At 39.7% G+C, this 18,189-nt stretch overlaps 1 protein-coding gene and 1 long non-coding RNA gene across 5 annotated transcripts in view; one reads left to right on the top strand and one right to left on the bottom strand.

The window, feature by feature from the left end:
• Nucleotides 1–18,189, bottom strand: part of tspan4a (tetraspanin 4a) — a 152,942-nt gene that overhangs the window by 104,929 nt on the left and 29,824 nt on the right. The window contains exons 1-2 of one of the 4 annotated variants that reach the window (XM_085154416.1): nucleotides 10,673–11,662; nucleotides 8,640–8,719 (exon numbers count right to left, since the gene is read on the bottom strand). In XM_085154416.1, the coding sequence (XP_085010542.1) occupies nucleotides 8,640–8,702 (63 nt within the window). In that variant the 5' untranslated portion in view covers nucleotides 8,703–8,719; nucleotides 10,673–11,662. Of the gene's footprint in view, nucleotides 1–8,639; nucleotides 10,607–10,672; nucleotides 11,663–18,189 lie in introns of those variants that run through there. The other 3 variants (XM_085154406.1, XM_085154411.1, XM_085154401.1) reach the window with 3 other exon arrangements.
• On the top strand, nucleotides 421–1,043 carry LOC146525317 (uncharacterized). Its single transcript, XR_014873158.1, has 2 exons — nucleotides 421–527; nucleotides 935–1,043. It is a non-coding gene; the product is annotated as an uncharacterized LOC146525317 (long non-coding RNA).

Below are 18,189 nucleotides of genomic sequence, written 5' to 3' on the forward strand. Positions count from 1 at the left end.
AGTTCACGTCACAGTCTCAGTGTTTGTACTTCCTGTTTTATTTTGTTAGTCTTCCGTCTCGTGTGTATGATGCTCAGTTTGCTTCCCCTGCCTTGTCAGTAGATTAGTGTCAGCTGTGTTCCCACCTGTGGTCTGTCCCCTCATTATCCTGTGTGTATATATTGCCTGATTCTCCCTCTGTTCTTTGTTGCATCATCTCTGTTACTGTGTGTCCTGTTTGTTCAGCGCCTTCATAGTGTATCCATGAGTAGCTGCCAGTTAAGTTCCTTGTATTTAGTTATTTGTGTTTTTCAGCAATAAAGCTGTTTTTAAGTTCAGTCCAGCCTGAGAGTCCTGCATTTGGGTCCTTACCTGCCTGCGTTTTATAACACCTCAGGCATGTTGTTACACATTTAGAAAACACACACTTCGTTCCTATTTCCTTAGAAGAATCTATGGAAATACCAAGCAGGCATAAAACTATGTTTTCGCATCAGCAAGATGATTCCAAAAGAGCTATTAGCTAGAAGAAAATTGGCATATTTCAGGTGAGCAATGTTTTCTTAAAAACATGATGAAACTGGAAAAGAAGAGGAAAGCACGTGGCAGGGTTGTATTGTTTTTTTTAACAAACTACCTATAATCAGATGACAGTATTTTAAAGGCATGTCCTTAAATAATAAGAAAGTTACAGAAAAGTCAAATTATTCAAGAATGCAACTGAAAATCAGTTTTAATTGTTATTTGTATTGTTTTATGTGTCTTGTTTTGTGTATTTAAATTCCTTGCACAGTAATCAGGTGGAGCACCCACAATTTCGTTCTACTTGTACATTGACAATAAAGGGCTTGTCTGTTCTACTTCAGCCAGTAGTTTTGAGGATCTTATCAAAACTGGTGTAATAGTAGAAAAGTGCCACAAGATTTTTATCAACCATGAAATGCCAGCTAGAAAGCACTTAATTGGCAATGGGTTGATTTTTTCAGTATGACAGCGATTCCAAACACACAGTGGAACACTATCAGTCATGGATTGGCCTCCCCAGAGCCCAGATATCAACATTATTGAAGCGGTGTGGGACAGAGAACAGGAAAAAAAGGCAGCCAACACCCAAAGAACCAACACCTTTGAATGTCCTTCAAGAAGCCTGGAGAACTTTTCCTGAAGACTTAAAGAAATGACAAGAAAGCTTTGCTCAGAGAGCTCAGACTGAAGAATAAAGATTAAACCAATTATTGACATTCACATTGCTAAAACTGTACAATCTCTGTTGTTGCTTTAAATACTATATTTCTGTGTATGTTTGCACGTTTCAATAAATCACTGCATCTATTTCCCATTTTTCTCACAAAATCTAAAGAAACGAGGGGTGACTCAAGACCTTTGCACAGTACTGTAGGACTTCATCTTTGAACACAATGACGTATAGAAAAGGAAAGAATGGAGAGATTCCCTACTTTTCTCCCTATTTCAAAAAGTTTCCACACAATTAAATGACTTTTCTGCCTGTGAGCTGTGTGCACAAACATGCCATACTCAGCAAATGCAAACTGCAGGCCTATTATCTGAACTGCTCATGCTGCGCACGTCCCCTCCGGTCCAGCTGCAAATCGATGGACTGTGTGGCAGCAGAGCCTGGGCGGGGCGGGGCGGACAGATCTCAAATCAGTAGAAGGGCCATTTCTATTGATCCGGCTAAATCATTGGAGACAGATGCAACCCATTCAGAACTCTGGCAATCTATGGATCCTCCATTGGGCTCTGACCTACATTACGATGACAAGTAAACACAACTTCAGAGGACACATCTTCCGTCTCTTCCTTCTGCCTCTTCTCTTCCTATCCCTCCTCTGTCCCAGGCTCACCCGCTACTGCTGCTGCTGCTGCTGAGGATTCCCCCCCACCACTCCCTCCCACCCCTGCAGCATGGAAAAGACACGTTTGTGCTAACAAGATTAATTAAAAAATGGCTGTAAATGAGTCTTATTTTGGTATTTTGCAGCTGTGGGATATATTTTTTCCCCCTAGCTCTGTGGTGGTTTCCGCTCAAGACGATTAGCTGTTGTGAATTGTTGCATATTTTTCCGAGATGCCCATTTTTGCATTTTTATGGTGGAGTCATTGCTCCTACATTTAGGGGATAATCAGCATTTGTCCTGGAGCACAGAAATCTGCTTCTCTCTTTTTGTATAGATTTGTTTGACATTTTGTCTGCGAAGAAGAGATACCCAGGCTGCTCCCCACCCACACAGACGTTAACGTACGAGGTCAGAGCGCCGAGCTCGTTTTCACACACTTACAGTAATGGGAATTAAAACAAGAGTAACTGACTGTAGCCCTGAGTAAGTGAAGAGTCACTGGATTCCAATTTCAAATGGGATGTGGTAGCCACTGTTGGCTTGATTTGCACCAAAGTATGTGACATATACTAGGTAAGCACACATACACACACACAAATCTTGTGTTTCCTTTTTATGCAGCGCTTAGAAAAAGACTTGTTTCCATGACAATCTGGAAGCTGATGCACCTTTTAATGGCATGAAAGCATGTAATGAGAATTCATCCTAATGGCTTTGTTACACATTTCTGCTCTGTGAGAAAGAACTAAGAGACTAAAAGATAAAAAGTTGTAATAATACATAGTAATAACAGTTATAACATTACAGGCTAAATTACTCATATCTCTGTATAGCGCAATTGTATTGTACATGTGGAATGAAGAGCATAATTAGGACCTAATTTGTGTTTTTCACCCTCATTTTCTATTCTCTTCCTATTACCAGAGCAACGTCTGAACTGACAGATCTGCAAGAGGATGCTGTCTCATGTAAACAGAGGTGATAAAACTCTCAAATGCAGACTCTAAGTCAGTTGCTTGGGGAAATAAAATCCGAGAGAAACTAAGAAAAAACAAAAACAGGAGACTTTTGAGTTCAAATAAAACAGAACAAACTGAGAAATCGGGGAAACTTACCTTCAAAGATCAGTAAGTTACAAAAAAAGCATGAATAAAAATTTGGCCTGAGAGTGACACATGAGCTACGATAGTGCAGTTTGATGTATGTGCCCCGCTGTCCTCCTGTTTCAAAGCTCTACCAGCCTACTGAGCGGGATGCCACTTATGTCCCACCAATAGTTACTGTTATCATCTGTACCTCTTACCACCATGCTCACCTCCTTCATCTGTGACAGACCAGCAGGTCTGGCCTCTATCATCACAGCTATTCTCACAAACCTATTTCAGATTTGTCTTCTTGACCTCTTCCAATTCCCTTTTGTAACAATTTGGTTTTTGATACCAACATAAGCACAGAATCCTGACGGCTCTGCTTGTTCTGCCATGACTCTATTGTCTGAGCGTAAGCATAGCCACGGTCACTTAAAAACGTGTGTGTGTGTGTCCCACTTCAGTGCAGACCAAAGAAAAAACAGGAAAGAATAGCATGTCTCAGCAACAGAAAAAGATGTTATCTGCAACTGAGCATGAATGCCCGCTGATCGACACCATCATCAAACAGACACAAAATCTTTTACATGTTTGAGCAGCCACATCGGAGGAAGTTTTCATTTCACGTCTCTCTCTCTCACCCATTTTAACAGGCACAGTAACAAAAAGCACCCTGGCCTCTTCCAGCACAGTTTGGTTCTCCTCCACTTCCTGCTGCTCTCGGACCTGCACAGATGATTGTCAGTTTCTGCCCACCACAAGGGAGCCGTGTGATAACAAGCTGAGAGTACAACAGAGCAAAGAGGTCTGCCTTCAATCTTTGGCAGTGTCGTATTCATTTGACCTGAAAATATTCCTCTGAGAAACTGTGCTGGGTTACACACCACAAGGCCTGGTCTTCAGCTTTTTTTAACAATCCTGATTTCAGTAAGCAAGGCTAGACACCAGCAGAGGCGGTCTGACAATATTTTGTCATATTTTGGGACAAAAAAAAATGTTTTCAGTACCAAAAAAAACCCAACAGTCAAGACGTCCAGTCTGCAGGAAAGGTTTGAAAAGTTTCTCCTGATTTTTTTTTTTTTTTTGTATTTGGAAACACAGAGAACTGTCACTAGAGTCATCTGTAAGTGTTTTGAATCTTAAATGTCTACAGTCGCTGCTCTTTAAGGACACAACTAACATCCAGAGAAACATTTTCACCTTGCAATTCACTCAGATCACTTTAATACAACACAAAATCACCTTGGAAAAGGTGATTTTTCTCAAGGAAGCTACTTTCCTTCCTAATTAAAATCAAATATGTTGCAACAAGGCGTCACCACTTCTTTGACTGGGTAGATTTCTATGCCAGATGCCTCTCCTGACACAACCAGGACGGGATTTGTGTCTGTGCCTTTGTATCTTTCGCTGGCGAGATGAATGTGTAAACCACTAAACTATGGAAACACTGGAGAAGGAAAAATGCCAACTGAGAGCACTTCTTTTCTCAAAATAACCCTTCTTAGCTTGTAACCTCCCTGAAGGTCATCACAAACACATTCCAAGATAATTTAAATAGAGTTTATAAAAAGAAACACTGTACTCTCACACAAGACAGTGTGACTTCTCACAGTATGCATGCTGTGGGTTTTTTTATTCTTCTCCACCTGTTTAAATTTAACTCTCGTTGTGTTAATTAATGTTAAAACTTTTTCTGTTTATATGAATCAAAAAGGATATCATCACATGAAACTTTTTGTTTAGCCTCTTTCCCAGTCATCAGTGAGTCATCTGTCTCTGCAACATGACAGACAACTACTTATCTTTGCAGACAGTCTTATTATATGCTAAGACATTATATTTTAATTATTTAACTTCACTAACATGCTCATCAGTAATGCTCCAGTACCACGTTAAACAGTCGTGGGCACAGTGGTGTATGTCCGTAGGTAAGGAAGAAACTGATTGGTGCTGTGCTGAATTGTTAGATGAATGAACAGAAATGAACCCCTAACATTATATAAGGTATTGTGAGCTGTTACAGATGATATGTTTTGTCATAGTTCTCATCTTTCATTAGTGTGTTTTCCTCACTCTATATTCTCATTTTACCTTTGACGCACTGTAATTTACCGTTTCGCTCTAACCTCGTTTCAAGGAAAGTGGGGTAATTAAATGGAAACTTTATCGCCCGACACCTTTTATGGAGAATTATAAAAATGTATTTTAAAATGAGAGAAGTGCTCTTCACAAGGTTCCTGTCGTTCTCTGTAATACTTTAATTGTTTTTAAATGGAAGACTATTATTTTCATACCTGAGTAGCTCGATGTAGAAGTATATTAGTGGTGCATTGAGATGCAATGTAGAAAACTTGTTATTGTTGACAGCAAACAGCTTAATATGCTTCAAAGTTGCATTTTATTATGAAAAAACCCTCTGATGCCCACATTAGGAACAAGTGCCAGTTTAGTAAGAAACGACGTATTTTGTAAGGAAGGATATCGAGGTGGATGGACGGGTTGACAAAACCTTTGACTTTAACACATTTTACTGAAAAAAAAACCTTTAAAACTCAAATTTTAACTTCACTGGAGAACTTTTGTTCTTAAATCTAATCAAGCTGTTTATACCTAATTCGAAATGGTAAATGGACTGGCACCTATGTAGTGTATTTTTACTACAAGGCTCATTCACCCACTGACACACAGAACCCTTTACTATACCTAAGCTCACTCACATAGATGCATCAGAGGGTTCGGTATCTTGGAGCCAGCGATTTAACCACCAACCTTTGGTTTAGTCAACAACCCTCTCTGCCTCCTGACTTAAGTCTAACCAAACCTTTAACATCATTTAGGGACAAATAACCTATTTCATTATTTCCTTGGAGGAAAACACTTTAATTATGGAATAAGAAAAAAATGTTAAAGTATGCTTCTTTCTTTTTTTCTTTTTTTTTTTGCAGATAGGGTTCAAAACAATAACAAAAGCTGTAGTTTGTTGATGTTGTGAAGTACCACAGCGTAAGGTCATGGAAGATGTTTTCACCTGATTGTGAGTTAAAAATGTATCTAATGTGACTCTGGCAAATCACGTACACTGACACATTGACAAGGTTTAATTCAAAAAGCTCAAACGTTTCCAAAGAAACAGCAGAAAGTAGTGTTGGCAAATTCAATATTAGTTGCTAGGATGAGATCAGTCAACTGGCACTGGCTGGCATTATTTGCCATTCACTGGCAAATAAAAATGACTGTTAATAACCCCCAAAAAACCCAGATTTGATATTTCTTCAAAACATTTTGGATAATAAAATTACTAAATTTAATATGATTCAAAACACCAGTCTGTTCTATTACGCCTTTAACAACATGAAATAACTTTGTCAATGGAAACATCAATGCCAACCGTTGTCAGACTGTGGCAAATAAGCAATAATGCCACCTTAAGAGATGATTTCCTCAGTGGATCAGTTTGTCAAGCACTGTGCAGAAGCCTCAAGTCTTGGTGCATTAAAAACGGTGGGTAGCATATTAACACCGCTATATTAACACGGTGGGTAGCATATAAATATATTAACACCACTCAGTGAAATACGACCACACCTTTCTTCTCACTGCACAGAGCTGCTATTTATGTCACTCTATTTGCACACATTACTCTCATATATTTAAGTTTGTTTCTACACCTGAAGAAACCTATGCACCTATAGGTTAACCTGTAGCACTTATTTATAGAACTGTTAATGCCATGAAACTTTGAGACAAATAATTTCCCACCTCCAGTTCACCTGGTAATCTTACAAATATAAATAGTCTACTGTAAGAGAGGGAAAGAGCTATTGAGAGCTTTGTTTTCAGGCAGGATGTAAACGGTCACATTCTGTTTCCTTCTGAGAGTTAAAGTAAAGGGCAAATATATTTTCATCAGGACACTGTTCATACAATCTATGCAAGAGGTGTCAAACATAAGGCCCTGGGGCCAGAATCATCCCGGCAACAACTTCAATTTTGCCCACCGGAGGGCTTTGGAAAAAGCATGAATATTAACAGTAATTTCCTACATTTTACAGCTTTTTCAACTGGTAAAGACCTCCCCCAAGGCCATTCATGCTACAGCAAAGTGATTAAGTAATGAATAAACAACTGAATGAGAGAAAAATTATTGTTTGTTTTGTTTTTGTTTTTTTCACTATCGATGAAAATACAGCCACTGTGTAAAAATAGAGCACTTTCTGTGAACTAACAAAAGCTGTGAGCAATGAGCTAACAGAGCTTGTGCCATGATTTTACACATTCAATTATTACAATTTAAGCCCAAAGACTTGTGCTGCCACATTAATTTACTGCAGCAGCATTTCTTTGACATATCAAAAAACTGAGACATATCATTGAAATTGCATATTTATGAATAAATATATAGTAAAAGTTCTTTACACCAACCGAAAGAGCCAGTTTCACTTCACTTAAGATTAAAGTGGACTGTATGTGGCCCACATTGTAAAATACGTTTGACATCCCTAATCTATGCTGACTGTAAGTAAAAACCATCCCATTCACATTACAATGTATAAAATATTCAGTATCCCCTTAAAATTTAAAAATCATCTGCAAAAAGTTTGGGACAAAACAGTCAAAATGTACCATCCTTAGTTTTAAAGTGGCAGAGCTCTTCTGTTCTTACCTAATACAACTGGCGTATCAGAAACAGGTTATAGCTACCCTTGGTCAAGTGGTCATTATTTATCCCCAGTGGCAACACACACAGAGTCACACATGCACACCGAGTGCTAATAACAAATACCGCGACCCTTCTCTGACAGCCGTTTATAGCTGACTGAAGATGTAGAGGTGAAAAGGTCACTCATTCCTTAAGGGAGATTGCATCTTGGCAGCTAGATTGCATTTCGGTGCCCAAGGCCTCATCTCATTCTGTTACCAATAAGAGCAGACATATGACAAATCAAAGTAATCCCAGAAAGGTAACCACAGAGGCCAAAAACCCCATAAAGCTCTCCAAGAAGTTGCAAGTGAGTGCACAACAGGAGTCTGCGAGGGGAAAAAAAACAACGCAAGCTTGAAATCTTTACAGCTGGGGAACATGACAGACTTCACAATGAAAATGCAAGTGATCGGTAACGAGGGCTATCAGAGATGGATCGAGACAGGCAGACACAGCGGAGCTCAACCCTCAACCCACAGCAAAAAGATACGATCAACTGGACTGAGCAGACTGACAGCAGATGCCTTGGTGAACTAAGAAGTGCTGCTGTATGGGGAGGAGGGCGAGGCAGAGGTGGGTGAAGAATTACAACACAATGGTAACACAGTGATTAACTAGTGTACACATAATGCAAGCTCCAAATGTGGCACAGCTTAACACGGCAAACAATGCAGTGCACACCCACACTCAACGAACTGTATAGGGAGCAGAAAAGGCTCCACTCACCCACACAGTGGGCTTTGTACACATGATCTAAATGCATGATCTGTCTCTTTCTCAACTCTGCCCCCTCCTCACTCTTCTAACATCACTGTGGTTACAAAGACACGCATAAGAGAGCTCCTTTGGGAAAAAAAAAAAAAAAAAAACGGGGTAAGAAAAATCTGAGGCGAGGAAGCAAAGTATCACTTTCAGCAAAACAAACACTCCCCCCTCTTCAAAAGTCATGCAGAAGACTACATATATTTATATAAAAAGATTTTTTTTTTTAAAAAAAAAGACAGAACTCACCCAGAAGAGGAGATTGAAGAAGACCATTCCATATCGCAGGGCCATCATGCAACCCTCAGCCATCCTGCAGCGCCGCAGTTCTAGGAGGAATATGAAGGAGAGGTCCAGGTAAAACACCACATACTTCTTGCCCTGGGCATAGCGTCCCTTGGACGTTTGCGGCCCCTTTGTCGTGTGAAAGCCGAATGCAAACGGTGGCCGCTTATACTCGAACTCTCCGCTAAAGCGGTGAAACCCAGAAGTGAACGGCGGCGTGTCGGGTTTGCTGTCCAGAGATGGACTGCGCCGATATGGAGTCTCGTCTGTGCTCGAGCGTCTCATAATGGAAGCTGAATGAGCCTTTAGGAGTCTTTAATAGTCACTCTGTGCACTTCAGGTCTGAACAAAGTCCACAGCGAGGGACAAAGAGGTATTCCACTGAGGGGGGGCTGCGAGATGGATTTCAGTAGTATTTCTAACCCAGCCTCAAAATAATTAAACTCCTGAACTACTGATTTAATTATACCCAGAGTGGGATCACACGTGATCTGATGTAATCTGAGAGAAAACAATATGCTGCCATTCACTTCAACTGACTTGCTATTTTTGAATCTTAGATATTATATATTCTGCAGGACAGTTTGCATAATCCTGCCACAACATCTGTGTAAATCTGAACATTTAGGACATAATCCCAACATACACGTACACATCCCTATCTCTTTAATCCCTCGCACACAGGTGTGATGCTCCCAGATAAGCTGATCTGCAGTTTCATCTCATAAAGGTTCAATCAGGTAAATGCTTGGAGAGCTTGACCTCTCTAGCGCCTTGGGCTTGCCAAAATTATCCAGAAATGGTCCTACCTGGTCTCATGAGAAATTCCTGAGCAGGTGCTTCCTGGCTGGTAAATAACAGCACCCCTGCTTTGGTTAATCAACTTCTTTTACTCAGAGACAGAGCGCACGTCCGCTGAGAATGAAACACTACTCTCTGGTCTTAGTTGCGTCTGAGTGTTCGGCATGTGACTGGCGATGTGCTTTTGCTGACATGCACGGAGCAAAAAAAAAAAAGAACTAAGATAGAAAAGGAGGCGAGCAGGAAGAATGGTGTTATGGATGTGAGAGGAAGAATGGAAGAAGGCATGAAAGGATGAATGACGCTGATGAGCAGACCATTCTTTGGCTTCTTCAATTTGTATCCCTGTGGAATTCCTGCCTTGCCCAATTTCCTCCTTGCTTCTTTAGTTCCTGCCCTAACTTGAACCTTTTGTCTCTGAAAAGTGTCTAGGGGTTGTTCTGCGTCTCTCCACTCTCATCTAACAAATCACTCTCTTCAACTCCCTCTTATTCTATTCCTGAGCCCCTCTCTGCTCTCCCCCCCTGTGCTGATGGTGGTTAATTAATTTCCAGACTCTCATCAGAGAAGCAAAGTGTGCGGTTGTCCCCTCCTCTCGTCTCCCTCCTCCGCTACAGCGTTTTCTCTCCTCTTCTCTAGGTGGGCAAGGAGATCAAGGTGTCCACCAGGGTCATGGCCAAGCAGCGAAAGTAGAAGCAGCAAGAAGGAGAGACAGGCAGCGAGAAGAGAAAGACAGCTTCCTCAGAGAAGCAAAAGAAAGACTGCAGTGTTTGAGCGGTAGTCCAGCCTCGCTGCCTGAAGCTCCCTCCCTCCCTCTCTTCACAAGCTCCTGTTCTCTTTCTCTCTCTCTGTCCTCCTGCCCCCCCTTTCCCTTTTTCTTTCCTGCCTTCTCTCACAGGCTCCAATGCTCTCTCCTCCACACACACACAGTCTCACACACCCCATCCCTCCTCAGAAACTGTCCCCAAAAACCTGGCAGCGCGAAAGGCAGGAGCAGTCATTCACATTCTGGCCACACCCTATGAGAGTGCACAACCAATCAGTGCCTCCCAGCTCCATCCTCCCTCGTGCACACGGCAATCATACCCTACCATCTACTAGATAACTCTCTCTCTCTCACACGCACACACACATACGCACACATGATGTACGTGCACACAGAGGCGCACACAAAACCTGGCGTGTTGTTAACATACCAGTGCTGAGAAGCTTGCTGCACTTGCGCTAGTGCTTCCTCCTCCTCTCCTCTCTGCCTCCCGCCTGGAACTCATTCCACATGCAGAGGTTGTTCTTGCTCACAAACCCAGGCTGCTCTCTGCACGCTTCACTTCAGTCATGTTCCTCTCTCCCTCTGTCTCTCTCTGGACCTGAACTTGGGTCATACAATATCTGTGTGCGTAGCCTCGCACTGCACGGATTTTCACACAACAAACAACTCACCTAAAGTGTGTCTCTGTGTGTGCGAAGGCGCACACGGCCGCTGACATTCACACAAAATAGCATAACTGCATGCTCCCCACAACCTGGGAGCCATCTGGGTCACTGGTTTTATGAGTCCACAGAGACATTTCAAAGCTTCAGAGGTACTGACTTTATTCAAGGCTGCATCAACTATTTAATGGATTTTTGTTTTGTCTCCTGTGTGTATTTTGGTCAGAGCGCAGCGGCAGCCTATGCTAGGAGAATGAATTTGGCTTACTGAATGACTGACGTTGTTGAAAAGATTTTTGGGCTACTAGTGTTTTCATTAAAATTATGTCAGGCGTGAAAGAGTCGGAAAAAAAATACCCTTTATCCATGAAAAGAAAAACAAGGGCAGACCTTATTAAGCAACATGAAGTAAAGCCAAAGTGCAAATATCATATCTGAGTTGGCCGCTGTTGTAAAAAAAATACAACAGCACTTTTAAGCACTTCATCTTCACATCGGAACGTTGCAATATTAATAACCAGTGCAGCATAAGGAATGACGTTCCAGTCAGTGAAGCTTTAATTACTTGCAGCTGTTGATGTCACAGCAACGTGTGCCCTCTATCTATACATGCTATCACATGACTGTCACGTGATATTTTACGTTTCCCCTTCCATCTGCTTTCAGCAGGGGTGGCAGGCTCACAATAGTGGTCACATGCTTTCTTTGTTTGGTTTTCATCTTCACCAACAAGATCTACACAAGCACTTCTGCTGCAACTCTGATGCTCCAACTGCATTTGCATTGCTGTGGAGTTATTCATCATCTAACAGAAGATTTCCTGGATTTGTGAGCAATAGCATTTGCTAAAGCAACAGACTATTCCAAATGCATTAAAATTCACTGAATATATTATATATAGTAGTCACATGAAGTCGAAAATCAGAACAGGGAAACTGAAAACTAGGAAACCAAGAGCAGGGAGACACAATCATGAGGGAGTACACGAGAAAGAACAAAGGGACACTCGGACAACATATACTTACAAGATATTGAGGCGAGAGAGAACAGGTGAGAACATAGCCGAGGGTTACTAACATGAAGACTCAAGAGGGACTTAAACTGAACAACACTTAGCAAAATAAAACAGGAAGAGTACAACACAACTGATTGAAGAGACGATTATTTGACACAACAAAAAGACAAAAAGACAAACACAGAGAAAAGACTGCAGAGGAACAGAATGGGTAAACAAAGGGGGATTAACAGAATTAACCTAAGGATCTACAAAACAGAAGCTCCGAACTGAAAGGATGAAATAACAACACTATGAAGAACTTGTATCAGGCATAAGAAAATAAACAAGAAATAACAGAAAGATAAATTGCGGCAGAATACAGAGCCCTACTCCAAAGATAGACAAAAACACAAAGCTAGAAAGAACCTGGACAATAAAACTAAAAAACATCACAGTGACAGATGGACATTTATGTGTCGTGCTAATGTTGTAACACGCGATCCAGTAAAATATCTGTAGATGAGGTTTTACGGGTTCAACAAGAAACGTATAAATTCATTTCTTTTTTTTCCTCCAAATATAAACTACCACATCTCTCTCTCTCTCTCTCTCTCTCTCTCTCTTTGAGCATATTTATACCATTTATTATATATTTATCAATCACAGCATGTAAGGGGAAAACATATTTACACAGGATGTGGTTCATCTTACTTTTACTTCAGTTATCCCGCTAATTGGCGCAATCTGCTGTCACTTCCATTAAATATACAGAGTGAAATGAATCATGCAGCAGGAAACTTCAGCAAGTGCAGCAGTAAAGTGGATTCCACTTCAGGTCTATATTTCCACTTACAAACAGCTTCATCCCAGACTCATTGGGTGCATTGGCACTACGGGGCTCACGGTGACTTTGAACTCCTCACCATGTACGAATGCATGGGGAAACAGAAACATGGCAAGCAGCATGATGTAATTTATCTTTATTCAGACTGAAGGTTTGTAGATGGGCCCACATTAAAACGCTTTATGGATTGTTGTAATGTGAAAGCATAATATGAACGGACAGCCATGCTCAGTCGGATGCACAAAGTGCGCTGCGCTGCACTCCGGTCTCCGTGCAGCCATAAAGGGGTAGGAGTCTGGCTTGCTTTCCCTTGTTTAAAGCTGGAATATGAGTCTCCTATGAATATCTCCACTAAATGACAAAACAGTCTACAAGGATGACTGCAGTGTGCACAGTGCAGTAATATGAGCATATGAAATGAGAATGGCCTTTCCACAAGCCTGGCAAATTATTTAGAGCTGTTTGCCTGGTAGAATTTAAGCTTATGCAATCACAAAAAACATTTCACTTCACACTTTTAAGATAATGCAGTTTTTGGACAGTCAAACTTTCACACTTTTTATTCCTACTTTAAAGCAGCCCGTTTATTTTCTTTAGAAATCATTGAGAATTTACAAAACAGGGCTCAAGTAAATGTGTGCATGAGATGCAAAAATCATAATGTACTTAAAAAAACATCAGTAAGGCTAAAATCAAACTGGACACAAAAATTGTCATTATTAAACAAAAAGCAACCGCTGGGGTTAAAAAGTAGATCATTGATGTGCCAAAAACTGTTGTTCCTTGAATGGGTACTTGAAGTTGAGTCCCTATAGGCACCCTATGTTTACAGCCTGGTCTCTTCCTCTAATTTTCCTGCTCATGAGGCTGTGATTATTCTTAATAACCTACCCACCTCTCATTTAAATCAGGGAATGAGTGAGATGTGGGTGCCAACTAGGCTGCTTGCTGTCTGCTAGGATTTACCTGAACTAATTCAACAGTGTTTGTAGCTTTGGTGCCTTTTCTGCCAAAGCACATGCAAAATGGTCTTGTGTGTGGTATAGGTCATCTAAGAAGCCCATGGTCCAGTTTTGGTGAGTTAATTTTTATTTACCCGTAATTGACAGGATTTCTGGTATCTGGATTCAACTCCCGGACCTTCTTGCACCACTGTTCCACCCTGGGCCCTGGGAGAGCGTGCAAAGTCATCCCAAAAAGGCCCTAAATAGCCTGGGCATGGATGTATTCTAAACACGTGCTCGCTGGGTTATCTGGAGATTCTAAATTGGCCATAGATGTGAAAGTTAGCATTAATCCTTTGACTGGTGATCTGATGAATGGATGGATGGATAACATATCCAAGTAATGCACTCATGCAGTATAGATGCATCTTACAACCAGATCTTGTGAGTGTTTTGATAATGTAGCACCTCTTCCAAATTAGGGGTGGGGGAAAAAATCGATACTGTGTAGTATCGTAATATTTTGTTTGCTAATAATGTATCGATACAGGGACAGCAGAAATCGATATTTTGTTACAAAAAAAGTTTTTGTGGACTGGAAGATGCTCTGACTTCAGAGCATGTTGATCCTTTTTCTGCAAGAATCCTGACATTCCTTCACTGTCCAAATGTGTTTAACTTCTTTTTTGGCAGCAATAAACATGACAGTTTACCTATTTTAATTTAAGACATGTTTTATTTTAATTCAGTTTAAAACTTTTTTATTTAATGTAAAATTATATTTTGTTTTAATTTACTTTCAAATTCTTCAGTTGCTGAAGGGGCTGCATAGTTTTCATAAATTGCATAGTTCAGAATAGCTATAATTGTACCAGATGGCTGCATTCAGTTAAGTTGGACCAGACTGTAATACAAACCGTTCAGTTTGTCAACAATAAAACTGACTGAAATGAGAGAAAGACTGAGTGTGAGACTTTGATATTAGATAAAATGAATATTGATAAAGTTTACCTTTATGTACAGAATCTGAATATCGCAAAATATTTTTAAAAATTGCAATAATATCGTATCGTGCGTTAAGTATTGTGATAATATCGTATCGTGGGATGTATGGTGATTCCCACCTCTATTCCAAATGTAGCCACTTCAGATGATGCCAAGCAATCATGCTAACATGTAAAACGCCTGAACAGGGCTTCACAAACTACAGATAAGCGCTCAGTGGCTATTTCCATCGTTTATATCCTATTGATGTAGTTTGACTGCTGTAGCTGAAATATAGCTTAAATAACTGAAAACATGTTTTTTAGGTTAAGTCCTGATAAAAAAATTTTTTTTAAAAAAGTAGCTTTGCTGTATGTCTGCACCACAGATCAGATTTCTGTTCATGGGTAATGTGCAGGTCTAAAAATAACACTATTATTAGTGTTTAATTATCACATATTGAGGATATGCATGGCTCAGGTGCTGTCAGGACATCACTGTCCAAAAACACAGCTGTGAGTGTGAGGCTGACTGAAAGCACATTTTCACAACATCATGACACCATGACACCATTGAAGACTCGGGGAAATGAAGATTAATAAGAGCCGCTCCTGTGAGAAATAGCCATGTTTTTACCGAATCAGCTGACTAAGAGGGATTTAAAATTTGCTTTGCTGACGAATAATTACAGACAGTAAGACAAAATATATGCATCAAGATACATGACTGAAGGGTTTAGTAAAAGCTGAAACCAGCATCGCAGAAGAAAAAAAGCAAATCACAGAACAAATAGAAAATAAATTATTTAGGAGCCTTGGTAATCGAACATAATAAGAGATACTATTTAAATCAGAATTATTATATGTGCTTTTGGTCTTCAGATTTCTTCCAAACACACTGGGGTCTTTTTTGTTTGTTACTTAGAGTTTAAATAATAAATAACACATAAATATGTAGACGTAATCTGAAGCACAGCAACAACAGCACACAAAACGACTTTCTCTGGATTCAGGGCTGAATCTACAACCTTGAGTGTGTCTAAAATCACCTGAAGGAAAGAACAGCTTGAAATTTCTTCTTTCACAGTCAGAAATCTAAATCGGCTGGTTCGTGTTTTGACAAAAAGATAATGCTGAATTCTCTTATCAGTAGAAAGTTTGCATAACCGCTTGAGGAACATACTAATCGATCCAGCCTTGCCTGCAGTCTCACTGAGATCAAGATATCCTATTCAAATAGGCATAGACAGATAAATAGAATAGAAAAAAAAACATTTAAAAACAATTTGAAAAACTACAATTTTACAAGTACAATGAAAAACACCCCAAAGAAATACAAGCTATGCAAAATACATACAAATAAAATAAAAAGAATCTGAGCTTCAAAAGGCTATGTACACATTTTCACAATTTACAATTTAGAATACTCGTTATCTGTTAAATCCAGAATCAAATCTAAAATCCTTCTCATCACATACAAGGTCTTGAATAATCAGGCCTCATCTTATCTTAAAGACATCATAGTATCACATCAGACTAATAGAGCACTTCGCTCTCAGACGTCTGGTTTACTTGTGGTACCTGGGATATTTAAAAGCTTTCAGGCCCCTCTTCTGTAGAACCTGCTCCCAGCTCGGATTCAGGAGATAGACAAGGTCTCTACTTTTAAAATTAGACTTAAGACTTTCCTTTTTGACACAACTTCCTAATCCTAAAAATCCTAGGCTGCAATAGATGTAGGCTGTTGGGGGCTTCCCATGATGCTGAATGTTTCGCCTTCTCTAAACCCTTTTTACTCACCATGTGTTTATAAACCACTTTGCATTTAATTATAAGTCATTATAAATCTTTGGCTCTATTCCAAAGCATGGCTTTAGTCCTGTCTTCCTCCTCTAACCACCAGCCAATCTCAGCAACTTCCTGTTAAAAAGGAGTTTTTCCCTCCCACTGTTGCCAAAGTGCTTGCTCATAGGGGGTCCTCTAGTTGTTAGGATTTCTCTCTATTATTGTAGGGTCTTTATCCTACAATATAAAGTGCCTTGAGATGACTTTTGTTGTGATTTGGCACTATATATTTAAACTGAATTGAATTAAATGTGGAGTACGCAAGGGGTTTTAACTGTATAAGTAATTTAGTCTACTTCCCCTATTCATTCTCTTATTGCAAGGCTCTGAAAGCTGAAACTGAGACTGAACTTCACAAAGCCAAAATCAAATATGTATTTAGAAGCAATCTAACCAAAGCTTATTAGCAATTTTGAGACAGGAATAATTTTAATGTCTATATAACTTTATCTCTCACATTAAAAGAAGCGCAAATAATTTGAACTTTAAAATACTGCTGAAATTTTGGTGATATATTTATATGTAGTCATAAAATATACACTTAGTATATATATATATATATATATATATATATATATATATATATATATATACACATTTATAAAGTAGTGTAAAAGTTATTAATAGGTCCATCCTAAATATTGAGTCCAAGTCTGTTTTAAATGTGCAGATCAGCACATCTAATTTTCACTTGGCACTGAAGAACTTGGTTAAATTGAGGTTAAAAAAAATGATGATGGTTTGAGTTAGAATTAGACCCTTTATTTTAAGGGATGCAGGGTGCCAAATTCTGCCCTTGTAAAGGTGATGACACTGCGCACATTTTACATACATTTAGTCATATAGTTGCATAAAAGGCCTATATGGTAGTCTTTGGAGGAAAGAGTGTCAGTAGCTGACAAGACTCTTTGTTTTTATCAATAAGCAGACAGACAGAGTCTGCTTATCTGATTCTGTTTAGGTGAGACTGTGCTGGCATACAGTACAAGGCAGAGTTGATGCATCCTGCATGGCTAATAGTAAAAATTAAGCACAAATCTAAAAATATAATAATAATAATTTTGACATTCAACTACCATGAATTCATAATATCACTCCACAAAGCTGAGAGGAAAATGATTCATACCTTGTCCCACTATTAGTTCAGTGTGGCGACTTAATACCTTTGTACTTTCTGATTTAACAGCATGCGTTATGCCGTTAACTAAAAGGTTTAATTAATATAATGCCAGAGAGAGTGGGTTACATGAGAGGACACAAAACAATTAAGTAACCATGAAAAGCATGTGAGCCAGCCTATTGTTAATCAGGCGTGTGTCTGTGGATGAGCCCACTGAAGTCTGCAGTTGTGAGACCTGACACGGCAAAATGCAATTATGCAGTGTGCCACGCTCAGAGCCAAAACACAAATACTGTCTATGCAAAGACCTGAACAGTGGGCAGAAGAATGGAATGGCTCTGCGCCTACTTACACTGAAGAAAACAGAAAACAGATGACTGTTCTGTATTCTGTGCAACAAGGCAAAGGGCTGAAGCTTAAAGCTGGTCAGTTTTGTAGCGTAAAATAAAAAAAACGAGTCTCTGTGGACCTGCCCTTCAACACCCAAAGCACACCACTGAGCGGTAAAGGCCATGCACTACTGAAAAGAAAGGGCTGATGTTCTAATAT

The sequence above is a fragment of the Neolamprologus multifasciatus genome, chromosome 1 (genome assembly GCF_963576455.1).
Source record: "Neolamprologus multifasciatus chromosome 1, fNeoMul1.2, whole genome shotgun sequence".
Taxonomy (NCBI): domain Eukaryota; kingdom Metazoa; phylum Chordata; class Actinopteri; order Cichliformes; family Cichlidae; genus Neolamprologus; species Neolamprologus multifasciatus.